General features: G+C 38.4%; 8 protein-coding genes across 9 annotated transcripts; all 8 read right to left on the bottom strand.

Annotated features, from left to right (window-relative positions):
- Positions 1-3870: 3870 nt before the first annotated feature.
- On the bottom strand, positions 3871-6039 carry LOC108134339 (uncharacterized). Its single transcript, XM_017254602.3, has 2 exons — positions 5195-6039; positions 3871-4967 (listed from the first exon to the last, which is right to left on the bottom strand). The coding sequence occupies exons 1-2, from the start codon at positions 5592-5594 to the stop codon at positions 3976-3978; spliced, it is 1392 nt and encodes a 463-aa protein (XP_017110091.2). The 5' UTR covers positions 5595-6039; the 3' UTR covers positions 3871-3975.
- A 1019-nt stretch (positions 6040-7058) lies between these two features.
- Positions 7059-8355, bottom strand: Cpr49Ah (cuticular protein 49Ah). The gene is made up of 2 exons (XM_017254603.3): positions 8247-8355; positions 7059-7929 (listed from the first exon to the last, which is right to left on the bottom strand). The coding sequence occupies exons 1-2, from the start codon at positions 8256-8258 to the stop codon at positions 7360-7362; spliced, it is 582 nt and encodes a 193-aa protein (XP_017110092.1). The 5' UTR covers positions 8259-8355; the 3' UTR covers positions 7059-7359.
- Positions 8356-10517: 2162 nt separating this feature from the next.
- Positions 10518-11191, bottom strand: LOC108134331 (uncharacterized). The gene is made up of 3 exons (XM_017254595.1): positions 11127-11191; positions 10743-11069; positions 10518-10688 (listed from the first exon to the last, which is right to left on the bottom strand). The coding sequence occupies exons 1-3, from the start codon at positions 11187-11189 to the stop codon at positions 10518-10520; spliced, it is 561 nt and encodes a 186-aa protein (XP_017110084.1). The 5' UTR covers positions 11190-11191.
- Positions 11192-11431: 240 nt separating this feature from the next.
- Positions 11432-12073, bottom strand: LOC108134332 (uncharacterized). The gene is made up of 3 exons (XM_017254596.2): positions 11999-12073; positions 11637-11951; positions 11432-11578 (listed from the first exon to the last, which is right to left on the bottom strand). The coding sequence occupies exons 1-3, from the start codon at positions 12071-12073 to the stop codon at positions 11432-11434; spliced, it is 537 nt and encodes a 178-aa protein (XP_017110085.2).
- Positions 12074-12628: 555 nt separating this feature from the next.
- Positions 12629-13790, bottom strand: LOC108134341 (uncharacterized). 2 transcript variants are annotated; one of them, XM_070278215.1, is made up of 4 exons: positions 13635-13790; positions 13419-13569; positions 13038-13364; positions 12629-12986 (listed from the first exon to the last, which is right to left on the bottom strand). In XM_070278215.1, the coding sequence occupies exons 2-4, from the start codon at positions 13497-13499 to the stop codon at positions 12807-12809; spliced, it is 588 nt and encodes a 195-aa protein (XP_070134316.1). In that variant the 5' UTR covers positions 13500-13569; positions 13635-13790; the 3' UTR covers positions 12629-12806. The 2 variants fall into 2 exon arrangements, with proteins under 2 accessions (XP_070134316.1, XP_017110093.1); XM_017254604.3 differs by having other exon boundaries at positions 13419-13790.
- A 255-nt stretch (positions 13791-14045) lies between these two features.
- Cpr49Ag (Cuticular protein 49Ag) lies at positions 14046-15104 on the bottom strand. Its single transcript, XM_017254599.3, has 2 exons — positions 14670-15104; positions 14046-14283 (listed from the first exon to the last, which is right to left on the bottom strand). Exons 1-2 carry the CDS (start codon positions 14837-14839, stop codon positions 14046-14048), a joined length of 408 nt encoding a protein of 135 aa, XP_017110088.1. The 5' UTR covers positions 14840-15104.
- Positions 15105-16136: 1032 nt separating this feature from the next.
- On the bottom strand, positions 16137-16778 carry Cpr49Af (Cuticular protein 49Af). The gene is made up of 2 exons (XM_017254600.3): positions 16523-16778; positions 16137-16456 (listed from the first exon to the last, which is right to left on the bottom strand). Exons 1-2 carry the CDS (start codon positions 16639-16641, stop codon positions 16189-16191), a joined length of 387 nt encoding a protein of 128 aa, XP_017110089.1. The 5' UTR covers positions 16642-16778; the 3' UTR covers positions 16137-16188.
- Positions 16779-17509: 731 nt separating this feature from the next.
- Positions 17510-20393, bottom strand: Cpr49Ae (Cuticular protein 49Ae). The gene is made up of 3 exons (XM_017254601.3): positions 20289-20393; positions 19057-19184; positions 17510-18435 (listed from the first exon to the last, which is right to left on the bottom strand). The coding sequence occupies exons 1-3, from the start codon at positions 20295-20297 to the stop codon at positions 18168-18170; spliced, it is 405 nt and encodes a 134-aa protein (XP_017110090.1). The 5' UTR covers positions 20298-20393; the 3' UTR covers positions 17510-18167.
- Between the last annotated feature and the right edge of the window lie 2990 nt (positions 20394-23383).

The raw sequence follows: 23383 nt of genomic DNA, 5'->3' as shown, positions 1-23383 counted from the left end.
AAATATGTTAAAAACTGTATGTTCAACATTGTGACATTGTGTTTCCTCCTTTTCCTCCTTTTTTCTCCAAATTATAAAATGTCCCTTTTTCTTGTTAAATTAATGTATCACAGTCAAGTCTATTGTAAAATGAAGTTTATTAAATATGTTAAAAACTGTATGTTCAACATTGTGACATTGTGTTTCCTCCTTTTCCTCCTTTTTTCTCCAAATTATAAAATGTCCCTTTTTCTTGTTAAATTAATGTATCACAGTCAAGTCTATTGTAAAATGAAGTTTATTAAATATGTTAAAAACTGTATGTTCAACATTGTGACATTGTGTTTCCTCCTTTTCCTCCTTTTTTCTCCAAATTATAAAATGTCCCTTTTTCTTGTTAAATTAATGTATCACAGTCAAGTCTATTGTAAAATGAAGTTTATTAAATATGTTAAAAACTGTATGTTCAACATTGTGACATTGTGTTTCCTCCTTTTCCTCCTTTTTTCTCCAAATTATAAAATGTCCCTTTTTCTTGTTAAATTAATGTATCACAGTCAAGTCTATTGTAAAATGAAGTTTATTAAATATGTTAAAAACTGTATGTTCAACATTGTGACATTGTGTTTCCTCCTTTTCCTCCTTTTTTCTCCAAATTATAAAATGTCCCTTTTTCTTGTTAAATTAATGTATCACAGTCAAGTCTATTGTAAAATGAAGTTTATTAAATATGTTAAAAACTGTATGTTCAACATTGTGACATTGTGTTTCCTCCTTTTCCTCCTTTTTTCTCCAAATTATAAAATGTCCCTTTTTCTTGTTAAATTAATGTATCACAGTCAAGTCTATTGTAAAATGAAGTTTATTAAATATGTTAAAAACTGTATGTTCAACATTGTGACATTGTGTTTCCTCCTTTTCCTCCTTTTTTCTCCAAATTATAAAATGTCCCTTTTTCTTGTTAAATTAATGTATCACAGTCAAGTCTATTGTAAAATGAAGTTTATTAAATATGTTAAAAACTGTATGTTCAACATTGTGACATTGTGTTTCCTCCTTTTCCTCCTTTTTTCTCCAAATTATAAAATGTCCCTTTTTCTTGTTAAATTAATGTATCACAGTCAAGTCTATTGTAAAATGAAGTTTATTAAATATGTTAAAAACTGTATGTTCAACATTGTGACATTGTGTTTCCTCCTTTTCCTCCTTTTTTCTCCAAATTATAAAATGTCCCTTTTTCTTGTTAAATTAATGTATCACAGTCAAGTCTATTGTAAAATGAAGTTTATTAAATATGTTAAAAACTGTATGTTCAACATTGTGACATTGTGTTTCCTCCTTTTCCTCCTTTTTTCTCCAAATTATAAAATGTCCCTTTTTCTTGTTAAATTAATGTATCACAGTCAAGTCTATTGTAAAATGAAGTTTATTAAATATGTTAAAAACTGTATGTTCAACATTGTGACATTGTGTTTCCTCCTTTTCCTCCTTTTTTCTCCAAATTATAAAATGTCCCTTTTTCTTGTTAAATTAATGTATCACAGTCAAGTCTATTGTAAAATGAAGTTTATTAAATATGTTAAAAACTGTATGTTCAACATTGTGACATTGTGTTTCCTCCTTTTCCTCCTTTTTTCTCCAAATTATAAAATGTCCCTTTTTCTTGTTAAATTAATGTATCACAGTCAAGTCTATTGTAAAATGAAGTTTCTTACCTATATGTTAAACCAGCAAGAAACTAGTATAAAGTTATCGATCTTGTTATTTTTTAACACTTTTTCATAGAATGTTACCAGAAAACACTAAAACTAAAATACACTACAAAAACCCTACTCCTAGAGATGGTATTACTAGAGAGAGATGGCACATCGGTTTATAAGATGGTATTTTAATACCAGCAAGGAATTAGTATTAAGTTATCGATGGCAAGTTATTTTTTAGTACTTTTTTATATTAATGTTACCAGAGATTGCTAAAACTAAAATATACTAAAAAATCCTACTCTGAGAGATGGTACATCCACCTTTGAGATGGACTTTTGGTGCTAGTGGGGAGTTATTTTAAATTTATCAATATCATGATTTTTAGATTTTTTTATATCAATGTTACCAGAGAACCGACAAACTAAAGTGTAATGAAAAGATACAGGAAAAAATGCTTTTACAGGCAACTCACCGGAAACATCACATTCAAATTGCGTTATGTGAAAGTGGCTAAGCGGTTGCCGCTGTTGTTAATATTGCTAATTGTATTTTTGTTAATTGATGCCAATTTTAAATAAATATAATAATATAATTTTTTTAACAAATAACCCTAGAACTTTACGATTTATAATTTTTTTGTTCGGCTGTCTTTCAGGAGTCATAGTTTTTTTTAATTTATATCCAAGTTTAAAAAGAAAACTATTCGGTTATTAAAGAATTTAGAAGCTTATTTCTTCAATAAAAGAATTTTAAAGTGTTGTTTTTTATTCATTTTTAAAAATTTCCAAGAAATCTCCCTAAAACACCATGAGTTTCCGATTTTTTTCTTCTTGCCGCGTTTGGAGACTTATAGTTCGTCCAGGTTATATCTGTTTCAAAACAGGAACATCATTCTGTAATTAGAGCATCTAAATGCGAATTGCCATTTTTAAAAACATTTCTGAAATGTTGCTTAAATTATTAAAGACATTTTTTTAAGGTGTCCCCTTTAAAAATTGTCGACTTTCGGTATTTATTTTTTTAACTTTTGAGGTTTAATGTTTCTCAATTCCTTTTTAATAGTTTCTTTAATATATATTCGATATATTAATATATATATATATATCCGATTATAAAAACAAACGTTATTCTGTAACCAAAGCGTTTAGAAGATTAATCCTTTAGTTAAAAGATTCTTTAAATGTGGTTTTAAATTTGTTTTTAGTTTTTTCAAGGGAACCCTTTTAAAATAGTCAAATTCCAATTTTCCTAATTTTACCATCTTTTGAGACTCATAGTTCCTCTTTATATATCTGATATGAAAAAGAAACACCATTCTGTGATCAAAAAAATACTAAAGCTTAATCGCTTATTTAAAACAGTCCTTAAATGTAGTCTTACATTTTTTCAAAATTTTTTCAAGGGGCCCCCCTTAAAAATGGTCAATTTCCGTTTCTCCCCATTTTGCTATCCTTCAAAACTCATAATTCCTCCAATGTATATCCGATTTTAGAAAGGAAAACCATTCTGTGATCGGGGCAAACTAAAGCTTAATCGCTTATTTAAAACAGTCTTTGAATGAAGTTTTAAATTTTTTTGAAATTTTTCCAAGGGGTGCCCTCAATTTCCAAGATTTCACAATTTTGCCATCTTTTGAGACAGCTTAATCGCTCACTTAAAACAGTCCTTAAATGAAGTTTTCAATTTTTTCAAAATTTTTCCGAGAGGTCCCGCTTAAAAATGGTCAATTTCCGATTTTGCCAATTTTGCCATCTTTTGAGACTCATAGTTCCTCCAATTAATATTCGATTACAAAAAGGAACACCATCTTTAATCAGGGCAACCCTATATGGCCCACAGTGCTGACTATATCTTCCCCAATTCTTATCCGATTGTTAAACGGAATACCTTTAACGTTTTCTGGATTGATACCCCACCATTCTGCATCAAAATCCAGAGACAAAATATTTCTTAAATTTTTGTCTATTTTTGTGTTAGGTTTTTACCTATAGGAACACAGTAATGGCTATATCGTCCCCAATTTTGATCCGATTTTCAAGCAGAGTACCTTAAACGTTTTCTGAATCGATTGCCCACCATTCTGTATCAAAATCCTGTGCAAAAATATATTTTAGATTATTTTCCTTTTAAAATCGAAAATGCCACGTTGGAGCTGCCCCAGTTCCAGGAGGAACTAAATTGAATGCCCCTTCTCATAACAATATATTTTTTTTTAATCTTAACTTTAATATCAAAATAATATTCTTTTGGGGTCCCTGAGTTGTGTCTAAATGATCATATAATAATTCTAATTTTAGATCCTGAGCTTCGGCCACCAGCTCATGCTTACGACTACGATAACCAAAAGACTAAGTGATCTCCGGGTAGCACCCGCAGTTGCATTACTTGGCATTGGGGACTCTGTTGGCTGAAACTCCATGCCAGAAAAGTCCTTCGGATCCGAACGCGTCACCTGTTCCACTTGCGGTCGGAAATGGCCCTGTCGCACCTCCACCTTGGGCAAAGGGAAGCAGTAGACTCGCTCCACCTCGACCATCAGCGGCAGGGAACTATCCGAGGAGTGGGATGTCTCTGAGACGGTTAGAGGCACACAAATAGTTGGCTCCTCGGATGCATTGCGATCCTCGTATGGGATGCCCACCCGGGTGATGTTCAGGGGCATCGTTTCTGGAACACTCAGCTCGCTATGCATCTGCGCGGAGTTCAGCGAGTCCTCATAGTACTTGTATTCATCCACGGGATCAGCGATGCTCTCATCTCGGCGGTCAATGTTAGACATATAGTTTCCTTCGACTCGTTTCGGACTGGGAGTATTGGAGGCGCTATCTATGAAATCAGTGGGCCAGTTTAGAAGCTCCGACGTGGATCGCGTAGCCTGAGTGGGCGCCGGAGGGAGCACCACCGAGGATTGCATAAATCCTGGTATCATAGAGCTCGTGGCCGGTGGTGCTGCAATTGTGGTGTCATACGGATACGGGTACGAAAGTGGCATCCAGCTGTCGTCGGCGGTGGGCAGGGGATTGTTCCTAACTATTGTTGTCGTAGTTTCCATAGACTCGTTTATTGTTTTGACCATAGCTTTGAGCAAGGGATTCGTGTTGTTAGCTCTTGTCATTTCGAATTGGTGAGGTGGCTGTTGGGAGGTAATCCTTTTACGTCCAAGTTTTTCCGATGGTCTTTCAAAGCTGGAGCTGGAGGGGCGTGAGTGTACAGGGTTCTGATAGCTTCCAGGGACAATTGGTGCGATCTGTTCCTCGCTAGAACTCGAAGGCTTAGCATCAATATCTGAAACAAAAGTGTTTATGCAATTAATAAAATAGGAATTAGTAAAGGTCACACTTTCGACCTAGAGACCTAGCCACTTCATTCACGCTTTGGGATCATAATTCGTGATTTTAAAACTAAGACCCCAAGCTTATGGTTAAGCCAATTCATTATACATTTTGTAAATTCATCAAATCTACATTTATTATTTTATGATAGTTATATAATAGAAGTATTTTCAGTCTTACCATCTGCTGGCATTCCCATTAGCATTGCTTCCAATCTTCCGTAGACTCGCTCTCTGGGCTGCTGGTCCGAGTTCGTGACGGTTTCCGGTTCCATGCTGTCGGGCTTCTCTGGGTGTTCCGGCTTCCAGTTGCCGTAGACCACCGCCTCCTGACTGGGCATGGCAGGTTTCTGTGAGCTCTCCTCACGCAAAAGGGGAATGTGAGTGTGCACAGTGGAACTGATAGGGCTGCCAGGCTGCGTCAGACTGGGCCAATTCAACGCACTTCCGGGGGCTGGATTTTGCATGTCCGCAATGCGTATACGCCCCCTGGGACGCGGAGCTCCTTGCAGTTGTTGACCCAGAGTGGCCACGAGTTGGATGACTAGCCACAGCAGGCACTGTTGTTGATGACTAACCATATTCAAATGAAAAAGAAAAATATCGTTTCGATAGTTTTCTTTTGGCAGAGCTTGTGCCACTTTTGTTGTAAGTTGTATTGTTATTGAGTTGAACAGAGATTTTGAATTATTTTTTTGCGTTGTATTGGTTTATACTCGGTTTCAAAACAAAAAGAACTTCAAGTTGTTGCTTTTTAATTGTATTCGTTGTTTTGCTGTTCTGTCAATTCAATATTCGCACGTATGTTTGTACTTGTGGTTGTTGTTGCTACTTTATCTCTAACGTTTTTCCTCTTAGCTTATTTCACATTTAGCACACTTCTTGGCCTCATCGAAATACACTGATGGCCGTGATTATAAGGCTACCGCTCGCTTTAGTGCTCCCGCAAATTCGATTTCAACACTAGTCGAGATACTGTATCTGTTGGATACAATTTCCAGTTTCTTGTGATCTGCACGCGACGACTACTAAACGGCAACTGACTTGGCCAAATCGATTTCAGCCGCCACTCAGAGCCAGACACCGTCCCAGAAAAAAGATTCTTTCCAATCATGGCCCATAGAAAATTTTCTTTTGTTCAGCTTTGTTATTATTATTTTTTCCCCCGAATCTTAATTATGCGCGTAGAGCGTTGAGTCTTAATGGCAAATAGACATTCTTATAGGAGTCCGGTTCTCTTTGGTCTGCTTTGGTGGAGAAAATGCAGCGGAATTGATTTATTTGTTGGTAGATCTCATGGCAAAAATATTTACGATTTATGCAAATATTCGGCCAAACCGTTTGCCGTTCTGTGGCCTCAAAGGTTTAGTTTTTTGTATTGGTTTCTTGACCAACTTGGTTTCTATATAAGTGTATTTGTTTATTGAGCTTAGGGCTAGTTTTCACCCAAAAAATTAAAAAAGTCAACGGTATATTAGTCTATGGTATAATTGGCAGAATGAAGATAGCTTGGCTGAGCTAGTAACCCATTCACAGACCACTTCAACCGGCTCGTAAAATTACCTGCCGCTGCCTCCGCCTTCTCCGAGGCTACCCGGCATATCCCACTGTCTGTTGGCCAAGATTCATGCCAAGTCGAATGGCACTGGCAAACTGTCATAATTATGCAACAAGCGTCAACCAGTCGAGGAGGCTTTTAAAAGAAAAATCTCGATGCTACTGCAGCTGGAGCAGCAACTCTCGAAGTTCCACGGTAGTATGTATGGTATGTCGAAATATATGGTATTACCGTATGCAGAAATATGGAAAATTGGAAAACCCAACGTGGTATGGAATGGGATCAACAAACTTGCCACATGGAGTTATTCGATCTGCGAAGTAAACAATAAAGCAACCAAAAAGATGCACAGTAAATGAGGAAAAATTTAATGAAAATTATGAAAACCCATAAAGCGCTTTGTCACGTCTGTCTGAGCACCATTAACACCTCTCACTCATACCATATGGGGTTAAAAAATGATAAAAATTATAGTAAATGCATCAAGTAGGTTCGGCATAATGGAAACGTTAGTTTTTCTTTTATTGTTTCAAGGCGGAGAAACTTTCACGCTCATTAATAAAATAAAATTAGGATTTTTTTTAGTTGGAAATCTCAAAAGTTAAAATAGAAATCGATAGAAACCGAAAATAGTACCGATTTCAAAGAGTAGAACTTGCAGAGTGAAATCACAGTCTTGTTGTTGTCGATATAGAATTGAAAGTGGTCACGTCTCCAGGATCATTGTTTCGGTGGGGGCGGGAGCGTGGGAACTGGGAAACAGGACAATACTTTCTCCCACTCTCACTCTACTGGTTCTCCAGGAGCCCAATGTACTGGCCATTCTGATTGGCAACCCGTCTTTCCTCCAGCTTCCTGGCAAAGTCCGGATCAGTCTTGGCCCTCTGCTCCAAACGCTCCTGCTGCAACTTGATGCCGGCATAGATCTGATCCAGTCCCTTTTGGATCTCCTCGGGAATGGCCGGCGGAGTGGGTATGTGATCGCCAATGGCCCTGAATCCGTTCTCATCGGCCGTGTACTGCACGTTGACGAGGGTTCCCTCCGGCGATTGGTACGAGTATTGGCCGTGCTGGACCAGCACCCCGTTGGGATTTGTCTCGAAGTCCTTTAGAAAGCCCGTCTCCTCGTGGACGATGCTGTTGCCCGTTTCGTACTCCGTCTTGTAGCTGCCATCTTCACTCTGCTCCTTGTTGTACTTAATGATTGGTATCCAGGTGCTCGTCTCCCGGTGGTCCTCATGTCGGTGATGATCCGGCTTGTCATCCCTTGGAATGTTGTTGGCATTGGGATGCTGATGCTGTTGATGCTGATGGTGGTGCTGGGCTTGGCAGGTTAAGGCAAATAGTACGAGGAGTATCTGAAAATTAATTAAAAGTTTCGAAATCCTTTAATGTAGCTTCTTCACAAATAGCTGAATTTAATAATCTTTTTCTTTAATTTTTGAACAATTCTTGCGACCTTAGGCTTAAGATGGGGTAAGGATTAAACCTTCCCTGCAAACTATTTTCTTTTTAAAGAAATACTAAAAACACTTCACTATTTTCAATCGTTTAAATTTTAAACTTTAACTTTAAAAGTTTACTTTCTTAAAATTTTAATTAATTTTCTTGTATTCCTTTAATGGCTTTAATTCGGGGGGTCTAATCCAATGAACCATGAAGAATCCAGACTTACTAGCACTTTCATTTTTTAAGGATTGTATCTGCCACTTGATTTTTTTGTTTTTTTTTTTAACACTGAATTGGCCCGCTTGTCGCCCGTTTGGCTGAATAGTGAAAGCAACTCCGTTAGACACTGTGCCAAGCGCGGCCCTATTTAAGCCTTATATAGGCGATCCAGTCTGTTTCGTTCCGACCCGAACCGAACCGATCCTCCTCCTCAGGCTGCAGTCGTCCAATACCCACACTTAGGTGAGCAACTTCCATGGGAGAGCGATATCCACGCAAACAGACGCAAATGCAGATAAAGATGCATTCACACATATAGATGCATCTGAAGATGGAGAAGCTAAGTTGGCAGTTGCTATTGCCTTTGTTGTTGTGTTAGCTGTCTGATCCAACTGATCGGTAATTGTTGTTTGTAGATTTGACGACGTTTAAATGCTAAGAATAAAAAAAAAACCAATTCACTGTCGCTCTCGTTTAGGCCTTTTTCATAGACAAAAAAGTATAAAAAAATTAAAAATTGTACTTTAGTTAAACTTTATGTCTAAAGTATTTTAGCACTTTAGGTCTTATATCACTCTTAATTACTAAATAACCCTTTTTTTACACATACATAGTTAAGAATGCTAAGAATAACAACTTTATATTGTAATATATGATATAATATGTTAGCAATTTGCTAAGCAATTAGTTGAAAATTGTTTCCAGTGCATAGCTAGCCTATTTATTGTGGTCCCCACCTTAGCCCAGCTAAGGCCCCTATTTGGCCCATGCATAGGCCCGGCTCAAATGTCTGCAAATTGTCCATCCCCCGGTCTGGCACGTCCGGTCGTTCATCTTCACAATGCCGTTATTTAGAAACAAGCCAGAACGAGTTTTTTGATCGGTGTTGTCTTGGCCAAAAAGCGCCTGTTCGGCTCTCGCTCTGTCGCTCTTTCTGATCGTTTTCCACTCTCCTTGCCAGAAGTGCCGAGATGAGGTGATGCTCCCAGCTTCGGATTTGAGCTTTTGGATTTGGACTCTTTTTCGGAATCAAATGCGCATTCTCATGCCGCCAGCCAAGCGAATATTTTGTTATAGTGCCTGGCAGATGAGGCAAGACGATAATTGAGTCCAAAGCCAGACCCGTCTTGGGAAATGTTATTTAGTTTCCAAACAATTGGGTTAATCTGCAGGCTGCAGTGCTTTTTGGGCTGAAGAGAACACATATCAGCCCATCGGCCAGCCATCAGCCAAAAGTAAAGAAAAAGCTTAATTTAATCATGGTCGAGACAACTTGCAAAAGGCAATGAAAGTGACGGGTTGAACAACCCATTAAGAGCTCAAGCACTGGACAAAATTTATTTTCAGAATAGGTATTTATTAAAATTATAAGCCTAGTCAAACAACCATGAGCTTTAAAGAAATTCTTATAAATCTAGGAGATCTAATATCTTTCATCAAATTCTTAAAAAATTATTCTTTTTATACGAGTTGAATATTTCATATTCCTTTAATACCCACTTTTGAACCAAGTACTACTTTTTCTCTGTGTCATTGAGCCAAAAGTTGAAAACACTGACGTCTATTGCGACAAACAGCCTTTCCCCCTTTTGGGCTAACGTGTTTTGCCCAAGTCTTCGTCATCCGCACCTACAACTCGAAACTCAATGGGCCGCCAAGCCTCCAAATTTTTTGCGATTTTTTTTATTGATGATTCATAGCAAGTTGTGCAACTTTTAAGATGCCTTGCAACGCACTGCGGCTATAATGAAAATGAAAACGAAAGCTGGCAAGGTTAGCTTTGGAGTGGTTGTCGTCTGGACCACAATTTCTTGGCCTACTTACAGAGTGACCCGATGAGTCCGAATAACCGCATTGGAAAATGCGGCAAACTGCAAATGTCAAACGATTTCACCCTTACATTCTTAGCATTTGTCGAGCGTGTTGCTGTTCTAATGAAAAACATTTGACATTTTGGATTTGGATTCGGCTTCATCCGGCGGAGCCAGCCGTCTCAGCTAACTGGCTTACAGAACCCCGTTTGCTGGCCATAAATACTCAGGCTGCTGCCGGTTGGTAAATTGGCGGCGGGTATTGTGAAATGTCTTGTCGATGCGGCAAATCTTGAGCTTGACTCGTAAATAATGCCCTGGCAGCGATTTGAAATTGTCAACGGAACTTGACATAAAGATCACGTACCGCTTAGGTGACAAGTACCCAGCCATAAAGTATCTGATTAATTCCTACGTCCTATTAAATTCTTCACAACTTGCCTGGATTTTTATTTGTCATTTTATACCTATTTAGGCTTAAACTTCTTTTTAAGAGGATCGTACAGGAACCCAGTAAGACTGGTGTTAAAAACATGGGCTTCGAGGGTTAGGAAGTTCATTTCGATTTTGAAATCGGTCTCGGGCAGGAAGGCTGGCAAGTTGTCAGCTATGTTTATATTTGGATAGGAGTAGTTGCCCTTAAAAAATAATATTAATAAAATGTAGTAAAAAAGTGGTGGAATATAGGTTACCTTAGGATGGGGACACTTGAGTTGAGCCGCCTTCTTTCCAAAGCCCTTGATGACTATAGTCATAAAGCGGTGGCCATGGAGACCCTTTGAAAACTGACAAACGTCCACGTTAACATCGATCACCTTCTGGTACTGCCGGCTGGGTTGTCGGGGCATGAAAAGCTTAAACGTGGCATTGTACTGGGATATATCCACAAAGTAGTTCAGCTCCGCAGTTATCAGAGACTTTTCGGGTTCCACAATAAAACAATTGTGTCCCGAAATGTAGTTGGAATTTGCTTCGCAGCTGAAGGTTTTCCACATCAAACGTAGCCGTTGCCTCGAGGACTATTCAAAGAATGGTTAAAATAACCTAATAGTTTAAATTAATGGAATTTGGACTACCTTGGCCGAATCCGTATAGTTGACCAAGAAGATTAGCAAAAGTATCCAAACCAATTGATCCATGATGTTTCAATTGTCACTGTCCAATTTGGACGCTCCAACACGGGCTTTAAGTGCAAACAAACTATACCGGCTATAATTTCCATAATTATACAGTCCAGTAATTGATATTTTTCATGATTGCCTTTTAAGTGGGCTTAAATATAAACAGGCCCATGGCTGGACTACATTTAGCTTCAGCTGATGTCTTTATTTACGCTCCGTTAAAGTGGTCTAGACTTTAAACTGAAATCCAAATGCGAATATCACTTTTCAGTGATGGTTCCTCTCAAGCTCACATTCAAGTATAAGCTTCTTCGCGAGAAGAAGTCGACTTGGACCAACAGATCAGTGGAGGGTACGAACACCGGTAATGCGTCCTCAATACTAATATTCCGATAGTATATTAGGCTCTACGAAAAAACAGATCCATCAAAAAATGTTATAATCAAAAAACAGCGATGGGTTAACCTGTTTTATGGGACATTTTCGTGGCTGGTTGCTTGACTTAACAACGGCATTGAACATATTAGAAACAAGGGTACCCTGTGTCATGTCCGATATTACCCGACAGCCATCAAAGGTGATGTCGAAGAACTTCCGGTAGGTGATGGCTGGCTTGAATCTGGTGGAGATTTTCACATAGGTCTTGATGGCGTCCAGCTCAGATTTGAGGTTAACATCCACATTCAAAAGGGATCTTCGCGCCCCAGACACCCGACACTTGATCCCATCTGCATATTGCTGTCCGATATGACAGTCAAAGCTATCCCAGCTTAGGTGCCTCTACAATTTATTTAAGTTTTTGGTACAAAAATATGTAACTATCTTACCTTGGATTCACTGTAGCCTATCAGGTTGCAGAACAACCAGAAAATGCACAAATAGTTTAACAAAGGGCCGAACATTACGCTCGATCTGTTACCATTCAACTAAACTATTCTCTTCTAGTTTGTCAATGTTTATTATTTCCAACACATCCATAAAAAATATAATAATTACACACACTTAGCTTAATTGATATTGTATTGAAACGAATAAAACATTCCATTTTGTGTTAAAAAAGCGTAACAATTCCTAAGAATCAGTTAACAGGACAGTTAACTTAATAAATTATGTTTTTCTGTTAATTCCGGTGACTTTTAATTTAAAACCGCCTAATTTTTATTAAAGCTGTAAAAGCCTCAAAGTATGCTAAAAAATAAGAGATAATGTAAAAAGTATTTATGTAAAAAAGATATTGTGGAATTTTTATTGACGGGTGTAGCTTTGTATTTTATGAATATTATTTTGGTACTACACAAAAAAAATAATACAAAAAGAAAAAATAAAGAAGAATAGAGAGCAAAAAGGATTTTCAAAGCTTCCAGACCCAAAATCAAGTAAAATTATACAATATACCATTTATAGATCATCAATGAAACAGAGTTATTTCATCATCTATGAAAATAGAAGACACCAAATTAGTCGGTGTTTAATTTAATACGGTGTTAAATTTTTTATTTCCCGAAAATTTTAAAATAAAGTCCTTCAAATGTAAGCACCCTAAAGATACTTCTTTTTTCTCTCCGTTTCCTTGGAAACCTAAAAAAGATGGCCATTGAGGGTGAATTTTAAAGGCTTCGGGCTAAAGTTTAAGCCTTAAAGAAACTTCCTTTTTCTGACTTTTTCCTTGGCGACGTCAAAAAGATGCCCATTAAGGGTGATATTCATGGCATTGGCCACTTTCGGAACAAAAAAGTCCAAGTGCACGAGGAAATCCGATTCCGTTAACATAGGTGGCAAGTCGGTTACAGTGATATTATTGGACACAAATTTTCCCTAAAAACAATCAAAACTAAATTATTTAAAACATTATTAAGAACTGTATACTTTGGGAAAAGGACATCTAAAGCTTTTGGGATTTCTGCTTCTGGCCAAAGTATTGACCAAAAGATCTATTAGCATCCGTCGCTTTCCCTCTCGAAGAACTTTGCACACATCGAATGTGATTTCGAATATTTGCGTCATAACTCTTTTAGCTTTTGGTATAGAAACCCTGAGGGATCCAGTAAATCCATTGCTTATTGCCTGAAGAATATTTACGGAGGCTTCCAGGCTCCTGTTTTTCGGTTGCAGAATACGGCAAGAGAAGTCCTTAAAGTAATCCGGATTGGCCTCGCAAAGGATATCCTTCATTTCTATAAAGTACCCCATATTCTAGAGGAAGAGTTATTAAAGTTAATACGAAATCGCCTGGATTTATAAGCTCACTGGTAGTCCTCTGGCTGACAGGACAGGATGTACATGCATCAGAACGCCCAATAAAAGAGTAAAGCAACACCCGGCGAACATTTCGGAACCTCAATGGTCGATCAACTGATCCCACGATTGCCCCCCATATTGAATGACCATATTCCACAGCCTAATGACAGTTTAATAGAGTAATTAAACGAGCTTGTCTTGGCCAAAATTCGATATTTCGGATACTTTGGTATGCGCCATTGAGTTGGGCAAACAAAACACTCCGTATACACATGTGTGCCATATCCATATCCGTGGGTTACTATCAGGGGCGTCAGTGTAAACAATCTGGCCAGTGGGCTCATGATCATCACCAGATCATCAGTGTTAACCGCAAGCGTGAAGGGCAATTTGGCAATGTAATGTTATAGGCCACACGAGGCTGAGAAGTAACTTCATTCGGTTGTTGTTTTTTATTATCGGTTCGAATATTTATTTCTCGGTTTTTTCTGTATTTTTCTTTGCTGGTGAGTGAGTGAGTTTGGAGTGTGAGTTTGCTTAAAACTAACTACGCGGAAGGTTGACATTTCAATTTCGTATGGCATTCAGACAGGTGCATAATACTTTCTAGCGATATTCAATAGTAAGAAGATTGTATTATTGCGGGGCCACAGGCAAATGATCGCCCTCCGGCTGGAATCCGTTCTCATCGGCCACGTAGCGCAGGGTTATCAGGTTGCCATCGGGATCGCTGTAGCTGTAGGATCCTGTCTGTACCAGGACCAGTTCCTCGTGCTCGTCGATGACCTGTCCATCGGCGGTCTCCGTCTTGGGCACTATAATCTTCTTCAGGTAACCAATGTTCTCTACGCGAATGCCATTTGAGGTCTCGTAGCTGGGGTAAGATTTAGAGATATTACATAGATTTTGGGTTATACTATTCCTTTTTTGCTTTTTTAATTTCAAATCACTTTAATGAAATTGTATGGAAGGAAGTTTAAGATTTCTTTATAGATTCCAAAATTCCAAAGCTTCTGTTGTTTGTAACTATTTTTTAAAGTATGGAACTATGGCTCGGGAATAGTTAGCTATGGATAGTTTGGATTGGCAAACAAAATACATCAGAAACACAATATTTTTAGTTTACTGAAGTTTCTTGCTGTTTTAAGATGTTTTTTACAAATCTTCGTTTTGTTTAAGTAGTAATTAGTATCTTTTTCACAAAGTATAATTCTAATTAAAATTATAAAATCCATATATAAAATTTTAGGACTTACTAACCTGCTATTAAAGCTGCCATCGGCATTGTTCACGTTATCCTGTTTCACAATAGTAGCCGCTGTAGTTGTGCTGGTGGCAGTGGGGGCAGCTACGGCCCTCTGATCCTGCGGCCTAGCCAGGACATAGCTGAGCAGCATGGCAGAGCAGACAAGGAGTATAAACTTATACATTTTGGGGGGTTTTTTGTATTTGTTTCTATGGAATATCCTGAGAGCAAAGATGATATCCGGCGGTTTGGCGATCGACTGTTGGCTGACCGAAGAAAAGCCAAGCTTTATATAGTCCCTCTTCGGGGCTTCGGCATTACGATGATGGGCGCACTAGATAAGCTTCGAAGCACTCGCAGAAATTACGAGCGGGCGCTCCGACTCAGACTGGGTTTTTTTCGCAGCATTTTTTTCGGTTTTCAGTTTTGGTTTTAATGCTCGCGATGAGTAAACATCAACAGATCACACCGCCACAACGCACATACAGCGCGAGATGAAGATGTAGCGCCGATGTCAGCAGGTGACAGTTTCTGTACTCCACCCCTCCTGGCTTCTCCATCCTTGATCTCATATCAGATAACTTGACGAGACTACGTGGTATGCTTGCGCAGAATATACGATTAGTATTCTTTTTCTGCCGAAGGAGTTCAGTTCCGTTGGGGACAGGGATGCCGTTAAGGATTTGAGTTTGAGGGTTTTGCCGATACTTACATACCTCGGATTACTTCCCAGCCCATTATTACCCCAAATAATTCAAAATATCATGTCCCCAAAAAAGAACAAAAAGCTCCAACTCATATAACTAATTTCAATCACGTTTCAATTATGGAAAAAAATCGGCCGAAAATCTAACGGGAATCGGCCATAAAAAATGTAGAGTATTGTTGGCCATAAATCGAATTGATAACACTGCGGACTTATAGCCGTAAACCTCTCGGCTATATGCTGCGAATATTAACCACAATTGTGTCATAGGGCCCTTCTAGAATGGTCAATGAACTTGGCCAAGTTGGCGGAATAAAAAATAAGAATCGTTTCGATTTTTTTTTTGGTTTGTGAGAAAAGGTCTCTCCCGGAATTCAAAATGTTATCTCGTCTTAAGTAGAAGCTTCGAAATTAACATACTAATGTAAATTAGTTCGATAAAGGAAAACAAAAATCAATCACACTTTCAGTTTCTGCTCCCCAATGCCTGGCCCTATTACATAATTCCTATTGATCTATGCTCATTCCATTTCGGAGTTCTACTATTCGGCTACGACCTTGACGATTTTTGCCACTCTGCTTCAATTGCTTGTTTAACGATTTAGCTTTCAATTGGTAGCTGTTTAGCGAGATGGACCGCCAAACTGGCCAAGTAAAAACTGCTAAGTAACACAAAATCTTTGGCACACATTGGCCCAAGTAGCCGCTCTGTTTCCGGTTATCCAAGACATCAATTCGATTTTTGCGTATTTTTGAATATGTTTTTTAATGTCGCTTTTCAGTTCTTTTGGTTCCAATCACATTTGGGCTTTGTTCTCGTCTGGGGCTTAGTGCTTCTTCTCCGGAGCGGTGTAGGGATGGGTCCGGATGTATTCCAGAGCTTTCAGCACTGACTCGGGAGTGGGTGGAGGCGTGGGCAGATGGTCGCCCACCGCCCGGTAGCCGTTCTCGTCGGCGGTGTAGGAAACTACGTACGTCTGGCCATCGTCGCCCACAAAGGAGTACTTGCCATGGACAGCTTCACCGTTCTGCTTAGAATTCACGGACTTTAAGACACCATCTTGCGTGGCCTTAGAGCCATCACGCAGTTCGTAGCTAAAATATATAAACTTGATATACATTCAGGGCTCTTAGGGTTCAGCCACTTATTCGCCAACTTACTGGTAATGGTATTTGCCATTGTACTCCACATTGGACTCCTGGGAAATGGGGTCGTTATTCTCCAGGGAGGTAGCACTGGAGGCTACCACAAATACAGCAAGAATCAGTAGGGATTTCATGGTGCTCCGAAAGTTAGTACAATCCAATTTGAGTGTTACGGAGCGACTGGCGATGGCGATCCGGTAAACAAAGAGTCTTATATAGGCAAACAAATTAGCAGAGTCCAATAACCAAAATAAAATACAAATTCCTGTACTAAAATTATTTAACATGAAATTAAAATGTGGCCAATAAATAATATTGAACTTGTTTCTCGCTGTTCCGTTTGTATCGTATCTGGCCTTTAAAAATGGGTGTGAAATTTGGTGCAGACGACTCTAACGACCACAACGACTTTGGGGCGCCTCCACATTGTTTTTATTGAAAATAAATAAATAATAATAATGTTGTGCCATCCTCTATGGGAGCTTGTCACCACCATTGGGCCGATTCTGGTTCTCTTCCATATGGAATAAAACTAACGTGACAACATTTTTGCCAGCCAGCCTGCGTCTAGCCACTTTGCATAAAATGAATCTATCAACTCGCCTTGCCTTGAGGTGCAAAGCAGACACCAAATCGTACCAAAACTCAATAAAAGCGGACTTTTTTTTGGCCAAAATCTATGAATAACCAGCTAATCAAGTGAAGTGACGCGATTCCCATGTAAACCGATTCCTCAATTTGTGCAACTAGTTTTGAGCATTTATTATTTTTATCTATCATCGGAGTTATTTGAGGAATTGCGATTTCGGATTTATGGCTCTCACAGAAGCCCAATCCGTCGGATACAAATGCAATGCATATGAAGAGCCACTTTATACAAAATTATTCGGCGAATCAGTCTCGGAAACCAGATGTGGGCCGGATAATTTTCTTGAATTTAGAGGTCATTTGTTTATGCTGGCCGAGTATATTTTTGATCGTAAAGTCAAACCCATTTGGATGTTTACTTTTCGAAAGAATCATTAATTCTTTATTTGCAGCTAAGGCTAAAGAATATATCTTCATAGTTGTTGGCGACGAGAACTAGCCCGTAGTCAGGCCATATCCTCGCCGATGTTAGTTCTTAGACTACATACGTGTAAATGTTTCTAATTTACAGACTATTTACACAAAACAGTTTGCTGTGGATATAATATTCCTGTATATTATTTAAGTAATTTGCTTGTTTGTCTTGTATATATTTTTTTTTTTTACATTTTCTTTCTTGATTTCATTGATAAATCGACGATATCACATAAGTCCGAAAATAACAAAGTTCCGGCGACTAAAAGATCTGAAGAAATTCGCGTAAAAGGGACGTGGAAGAAAGCAAGAAAGCAGACGAGTGTATCTTGTGTCAATGAACAGAGTGTTGTCCCACAAAACCGTGTTTTAGTCTGTGTTCTTCAGTCAGTGAATTCGGCCGATCGCCCCCAAGACAGATATTCCTGTGGGGTTTAGCTGGTGTGTCTTGATGTGGATTGTCTAGGAGGAGATTGGGTAGTGCAGTGGGTGGTGCAGCAATAACAACAGCAGCATCTTCACATTTGTAGTTTCGAGTCGGAATCAAGGGGCAGAATCATGGGTCTACATCCGGTTGGTAATTCTCTTCCTTCTGCGCTTAACGACGTTTTGCGGGCGGCAGGCTAAGGAGGTAGTCCAAGGCCTTCTGGATCGCAGGGGGGATAGGTGGTGGTGTCGGAAGATGGTCGCCCTGTGGCTGGAAACCATTCTCATCATCTGCGGAGTATGTCAGGGTGATGAGGTTGCCTTCTGGAGAGGTGTATGACACCGAGCCTCGGGCAATGATCACATCACTGGAGTCCGGGGAAGTGGCCTTCTTCAGGGTTCCGGTCTCCTCGGCCTTGATGCCGTTTGCCGTCTCATAGCTGCAATCAAATAATCGAAACTCTTTAATCAAAATCACCTTGAAATTGGAAATAAATAAAAGCCTAGTATTAGTGCTTTTTGTATAAGTATTTCATCATTGACTGTGTGTGTGATTTGTAAATAATATATAAAATTTGTGTGCAGACTCCTTCAGACTCGATATTTATTTAAAATATGGGTTATTAAAAAACTTTTTATTATGTCTGTAAGCATAGGCTGCTATTTTTATGGAATATAAACGATTAGTTCGGCTTCTTTGGCTTCCAAACTGAGAAATTCTCACGTGATTTTATATAATAAATCGAAGATGAATCTTGGATGTATATATTGGTTCAGCGTCAGCTACAAAGTATGCTTTAAATTTTATCTTTTATTGGCAGACCACAGCTGATTGCTACATGACTCAGTTTTAAAACCGACCGCCGTGTAGCCATTTAAAAGCAATTAGATAAAAGTTTAAAGTTCGAAACATAGATAAAAAGAATAAACTTTTCAATAAACTTTTTTTTTCATTGAATCATTAAAAAGACTTAAATTCATGAAATAAATTACTTTTTAAAGCTTAGTTTATATTAATGTTAAAAAGCTTATTTTAGATGACCGTGTAGTCGTGTACTTACGCATAATTGTAGGATCCATCTGGTTCAATGTTGGACTCTTGGCTGATGATGGCGATGGGCTCGTCGGCCTTTTGGGGTGCCGCTTGGCAGCAGCTCAGTAAGGTGGCGGCCAAAAGACAGAAAGCAAACTATCGCAACGGAAAATAAAAAAGAGAAAATATTGGTAAGTGCGGGCCAGTAAATGTTAACTGAGTTAATAAACATCTTGAAATCGTGCCCCAGTGTTATTATGCAATCCACTGCCTCTATTGCTGCGACCCAAGATTTATTGCCTTTGCAATTGTATTTGCTGTTCTCACATACTCGCATACCAGGCTTTTCAAACACCTTTTGAGGTCGGCAAATAGATGTCAATTAAATATTTTCCACATTTCCACATAACACACACTATGTATGGTAGACCCGACTCTCATCATCGAGACTTAATTATTTTGCTCACAAAAGATCATAAGAATCACAGGGCGTGGTCCCATGTCTCATCTTACTCGGTATGGAATCTACATACCTATGTATACCTTCATATTTGACTGAATGGTCTTTTCCGATTTTGATGCACTCTATTTTCCCATTTCGTGTCTGAACTTTTCAGCTTTTCAGATGGACAGCTGCCAGGTGTTGCCCGTTTGACTCTGACCTTTGCGTGGCAACTCGCATATGCAACTTGCATATATGTATGTTTCTTTCTTTTATTCAAGTTTTTTTTTGCCATTGACAGCACACGTCTGCCGTTAATTGCCTTTGCCTTTTAAACCACTCCAAATGGCAAACCAAAGTTGTATATCTTTTTCAAGATTTTTTTGGATTCGTAATTGCGGAAGGTTTAGGGATACGAGTATGTGCCACAATAAATGCTTCACATGTTATACGTTATATGTGTTAATTTTATGCTATTGATTTACGAGCATGCGGGTCATAACTTTTATAACCTGAACGTTACTAGGCATGGGCCTTATTTTGTGGCATTTATGTGTAAAAATGTACAGCCAGGAAGTCAGACACATTCTTATTTTATGCGTTTTTAGTATTTTTCAAAAATATATTAATGTTTTTTCGGAAATAAACTAAAGTCTCAGGTTGAGAGGTCCCTTTTTACAGAATATTTTGTTCGATTATGCTGTCTTTATCATATGCTTTTGTATTTATGTATTTACAATTTTATAAAAACTGTTAAATCCTTTTTGTATATTTTTTAACTATTCATTAGAAGAAGCTCCTTATTTTGAATCACTTACATTCTTCATCTTGTTCGCGGCACAAGTGTGTAATCCTATTGAAAGTAATATCCTTGCAACTGTGCGTCCTCTTCACTGGAGTTCTTAATTGAACGAGTGCTTTTTATTTAATGATGCCCCTTGCCGGCAGGTGAGTCTATTTATACGAAAAATTGCACGGACGGGGCTGCAAACAATTCAGTTTCAGTTGGCAAAGCGTCGCACACACAGACAAGACGCAAAAGCTGCGACACGAGTACGAAACAAAACCAACAGCCCACAAATAACAACAAAGTCTTATGGCGGGCACTCACAGAGAGGGTGTTGAAGAGTGGGTAGTTGCAAAAATAAAAAAAAAAAACACTAAAAAAGTGGAGACAAGACTAAACTAAAAATTCAACGCCCAAGACGGTGAGTCTGACACAAAATAAAGAACTAACTTTGTACTAAGTACTTTTAATTTATGGAATGGTCTCATGTTTTTTTTTCTTTTTTTTTTTTAGCTGTGCAGGAACAATAGACACACATTTAAATATATTATTCTGTAATTGCATCAGCTACACAGGGGTAAATATAATCAAAATTACATAAAATTGATTAGGTCAATAGCTGTTATCAAAATGGTAATGTAATAAGTTTGGTTTAATTATTATTTTTTTTTTGAATATTTCATATTTATAAATGAGTTTATTTTTTAACTTTAGTTTCATAGAAAATTGAAGGAGCGATATAAGTTTCTTATTTAGGTTTGTTTTGCCATCAAAAACTTTGCTTTCAACACTAGAGTTGTACTTAATCAAGATTTAAGGAGCTTACTACATTTGAATTGACTGTTTGAATAATTTCTTATATCATATAGTTTATTTTATCTTTTAAGCAATCTAAAGCATGCGGTTCTCCCCCATGTGGATTGTTGTCCACAGGCCTTTCCGTATGAGTTCTAAAACATTTTCGTTTATCGAAATATAATAATTTAAATTTTTCAAAAATCTTTCGGTTAGTGTATAGAGTCTTAAAAACTTAAAGATAAACGATCAAGTCGTAACGCCCCAGTTAAAAGATAATAAATATATATAGAAATATAGAAGATATCAATCTTTAGCCGCCGGGGCTGCCACCTGACTCGAAATGGGGCAGATCCAGCGCTATTTTTGGGGGAGTTGGGGGAGTGAACCATTGCATTTAAATTCGCTGCCATTAATCGGCAATTGCAATCAAAGTCAGGCAGCTACGAAGAAGCAGTGGTGCAGTGAGGTAGTGGTATCTATGTGGCATCCAATAGCCAAAAACCCAAGCCCATGGGCAGACCTCAAACTGAAGCCGTGCATGGGGTCAAAATGCCAGAAATTGCTAAACGCCAAGATGTTGTTGCTTGGGTTGTTGTTGTTGTCGTCGCTGCCAAAGTGTAGGCGCGTCTAATGAATAGCTTTGGGCCAGCAGATGGGGCCAGACTCTGGCTTCAACTGCAACTCCGACACAGACAGCGACAGAATTTCGTGACAAGATTGTCCCAAAGATTGTAGCCATATTGTATTGTTATTGTCTTTGGCAACCAAAAAAAAAAACAAAACCAAACCAAAAAACTTAGTCAAGTTAGTACAGACAATTGCCAAAGCTGGCTAAGTTAAAGGTAAAGTTGAAGTCTTCGGTCTTCGAGGTGGAAGTCAAAGTCTGTGGCCATTGGCGGTTTATTGTTGTCTTTTGTCTTTCCTCGCCCAAAATAATTACATATGAAGACATTGCGTCTACATTAATTTTAATATTCATTCTACTGCTTTTTAAAGTTTCCAATTAAATTTTATGTCAAGAAGCTGTCTGCCAGAATTTATGTTTGGGCCAAGCAGTTCCCATTCTGGGGCTCCGGGCTTAAATGTACAAAATATTATTAGGGGGACAACCTTGAAATGTTACGCATGGTTACTCGGACTAAGCTGGAGGAATCCGATCTGTTGGCCGTCCAAATGTCAGTTGGCTAGATCGCGGGTGAGGTTCTATTCCATATTCTGGTTGCCCAACCTGTTCTCGACCGCTGTCCACATTGAAGGTCGCGGGCCGGTCTTCACCGCACGGATAGTGCAATTTGTATTAAAGACGTTTTGAGTCGCGTCTGCAATTTGATACCGAGTGGGTATGATGGCACTCAACCGAGGTGCTAACTGTGTCTACCAATTAATGACAGTACACTGTGCACTGTATGCACAAGCAAGTATATCATTTTAATGATATACTTATACTTATATATTTTTTTATGATATACTTATACTTAATATAATTTTAATTATTTATTCTGGATTTTACCATCGTATGTTTCTTATTTAATAATTTCATTCAGTTTTCTGGATACATTTTTCTAATTTACATGAATTTGTTCGTTCTTTCGTCATCAAAATGGATACAACATATAGTTGGCATTCGTCACTGAAATGATACTTCGTTTGAAGTATGATTTCCATTTTAGTTATTTAATCTTTAAAATAATAATCTAATCTTTTAAAATTTAAGCTTTGGATAAAAATTCATATTAAAAAGAGTTACTTGTTTCAATGTATCTTCTATGTCGAAAATACATCATATTTTATTTATCCCCTAATCAAATGTAATTCCCCCGTCACAAAATCAAATACAAATAGCCAAAAAGTCAATACTCCAAAGATTTTTGGAAGTGCTTCACCACAAATCGCTGGTTGTAGGCATCGAAGTGGTTGTTGCGTAAGAGCTACCTAGAGCTACCAGAGACCCGAGAGCCGCCTTTTTGGTCTATGGTCCAGTCTGGCATACTTTGCACTCGGTCTAATGCTAATGTCAATGAAGGCATAAATAAATAATTGCCAACCGCAGCGGCAGCTGAAGCAAAAGCAGAAGCACCGAACCAGTTGCCGCGGTTAAATGTCAGTGGTTCTGGTCATGTCGATATTACAGCTACTGCACCATAGTCTCAGATTATATGGCGACTTGCGCATTTTTGGTTTAAGCTTATATCAAAGCAGACCGTTTCATGGTCAAGGATGGCATAAACACTGCTGATTTGCTTTAGCGGCCTAAACTGGTTTGAGTAGCTAACGGGTAACTGGTAACTGGAGCACTTTGAATAATCATAGTGATCCACCCCCTGGCCT

This window comes from Drosophila bipectinata, chromosome 2R (genome assembly GCF_030179905.1).
Source record: "Drosophila bipectinata strain 14024-0381.07 chromosome 2R, DbipHiC1v2, whole genome shotgun sequence".
NCBI lineage: Eukaryota > Metazoa > Arthropoda > Insecta > Diptera > Drosophilidae > Drosophila > Drosophila bipectinata.
This window is presented reverse-complemented; position numbering and strand designations above follow the sequence as displayed.

Bases quoted from the DNA above. Each gene is read 5' to 3' on its own strand.
- LOC108134339 (XM_017254602.3), bottom strand. From the start codon at position 5,594: ATGGTTAGTCATCAACAACAGTGCCTGCTGTGGCTAGTCATCCAACTC. The intron at 4,968-5,194 runs GTAAGACTGAAA...CTTTTGTTTCAG, and splicing joins AATGGGAATGCCAGCAGATG to ATATTGATGCTAAGCCTTCG.
- LOC108134331 (XM_017254595.1), bottom strand. From the start codon at position 11,189: ATGGATCAATTGGTTTGGATACTTTTGCTAATCTTCTTGGTCAACTAT. The intron at 11,070-11,126 runs GTAGTCCAAATT...TTCTTTGAATAG, and splicing joins ACTATACGGATTCGGCCAAG to TCCTCGAGGCAACGGCTACG. The intron at 10,689-10,742 runs GTAACCTATATT...TTATTTTTTAAG, and splicing joins TCAAGTGTCCCCATCCTAAG to GGCAACTACTCCTATCCAAA.
- LOC108134332 (XM_017254596.2), bottom strand. From the start codon at position 12,073: ATGTTCGGCCCTTTGTTAAACTATTTGTGCATTTTCTGGTTGTTCTGC. The intron at 11,952-11,998 runs GTAAGATAGTTA...AATAAATTGTAG, and splicing joins TAGGCTACAGTGAATCCAAG to AGGCACCTAAGCTGGGATAG. The intron at 11,579-11,636 runs GTTAACCCATCG...GTTTTTTCGTAG, and splicing joins GAAAATGTCCCATAAAACAG to AGCCTAATATACTATCGGAA.
- LOC108134341 (XM_017254604.3), bottom strand. From the start codon at position 13,499: ATGTTCGCCGGGTGTTGCTTTACTCTTTTATTGGGCGTTCTGATGCAT. The intron at 13,365-13,418 runs GTGAGCTTATAA...CTCTTCCTCTAG, and splicing joins TGTCAGCCAGAGGACTACCA to AATATGGGGTACTTTATAGA. The intron at 12,987-13,037 runs GTATACAGTTCT...GATTGTTTTTAG, and splicing joins TTAGATGTCCTTTTCCCAAA to GGAAAATTTGTGTCCAATAA.
- Cpr49Ag (XM_017254599.3), bottom strand. From the start codon at position 14,839: ATGTATAAGTTTATACTCCTTGTCTGCTCTGCCATGCTGCTCAGCTAT. The intron at 14,284-14,669 runs GTTAGTAAGTCC...ATCTTACCCCAG, and splicing joins GATGGCAGCTTTAATAGCAG to CTACGAGACCTCAAATGGCA.
- Cpr49Af (XM_017254600.3), bottom strand. From the start codon at position 16,641: ATGAAATCCCTACTGATTCTTGCTGTATTTGTGGTAGCCTCCAGTGCT. The intron at 16,457-16,522 runs GTAAGTTGGCGA...TATATATTTTAG, and splicing joins AATGGCAAATACCATTACCA to CTACGAACTGCGTGATGGCT.
- Cpr49Ae (XM_017254601.3), bottom strand. The intron at 18,436-19,056 runs GTAAGTACACGA...ATTTGATTGCAG, and splicing joins GATGGATCCTACAATTATGC to CTATGAGACGGCAAACGGCA.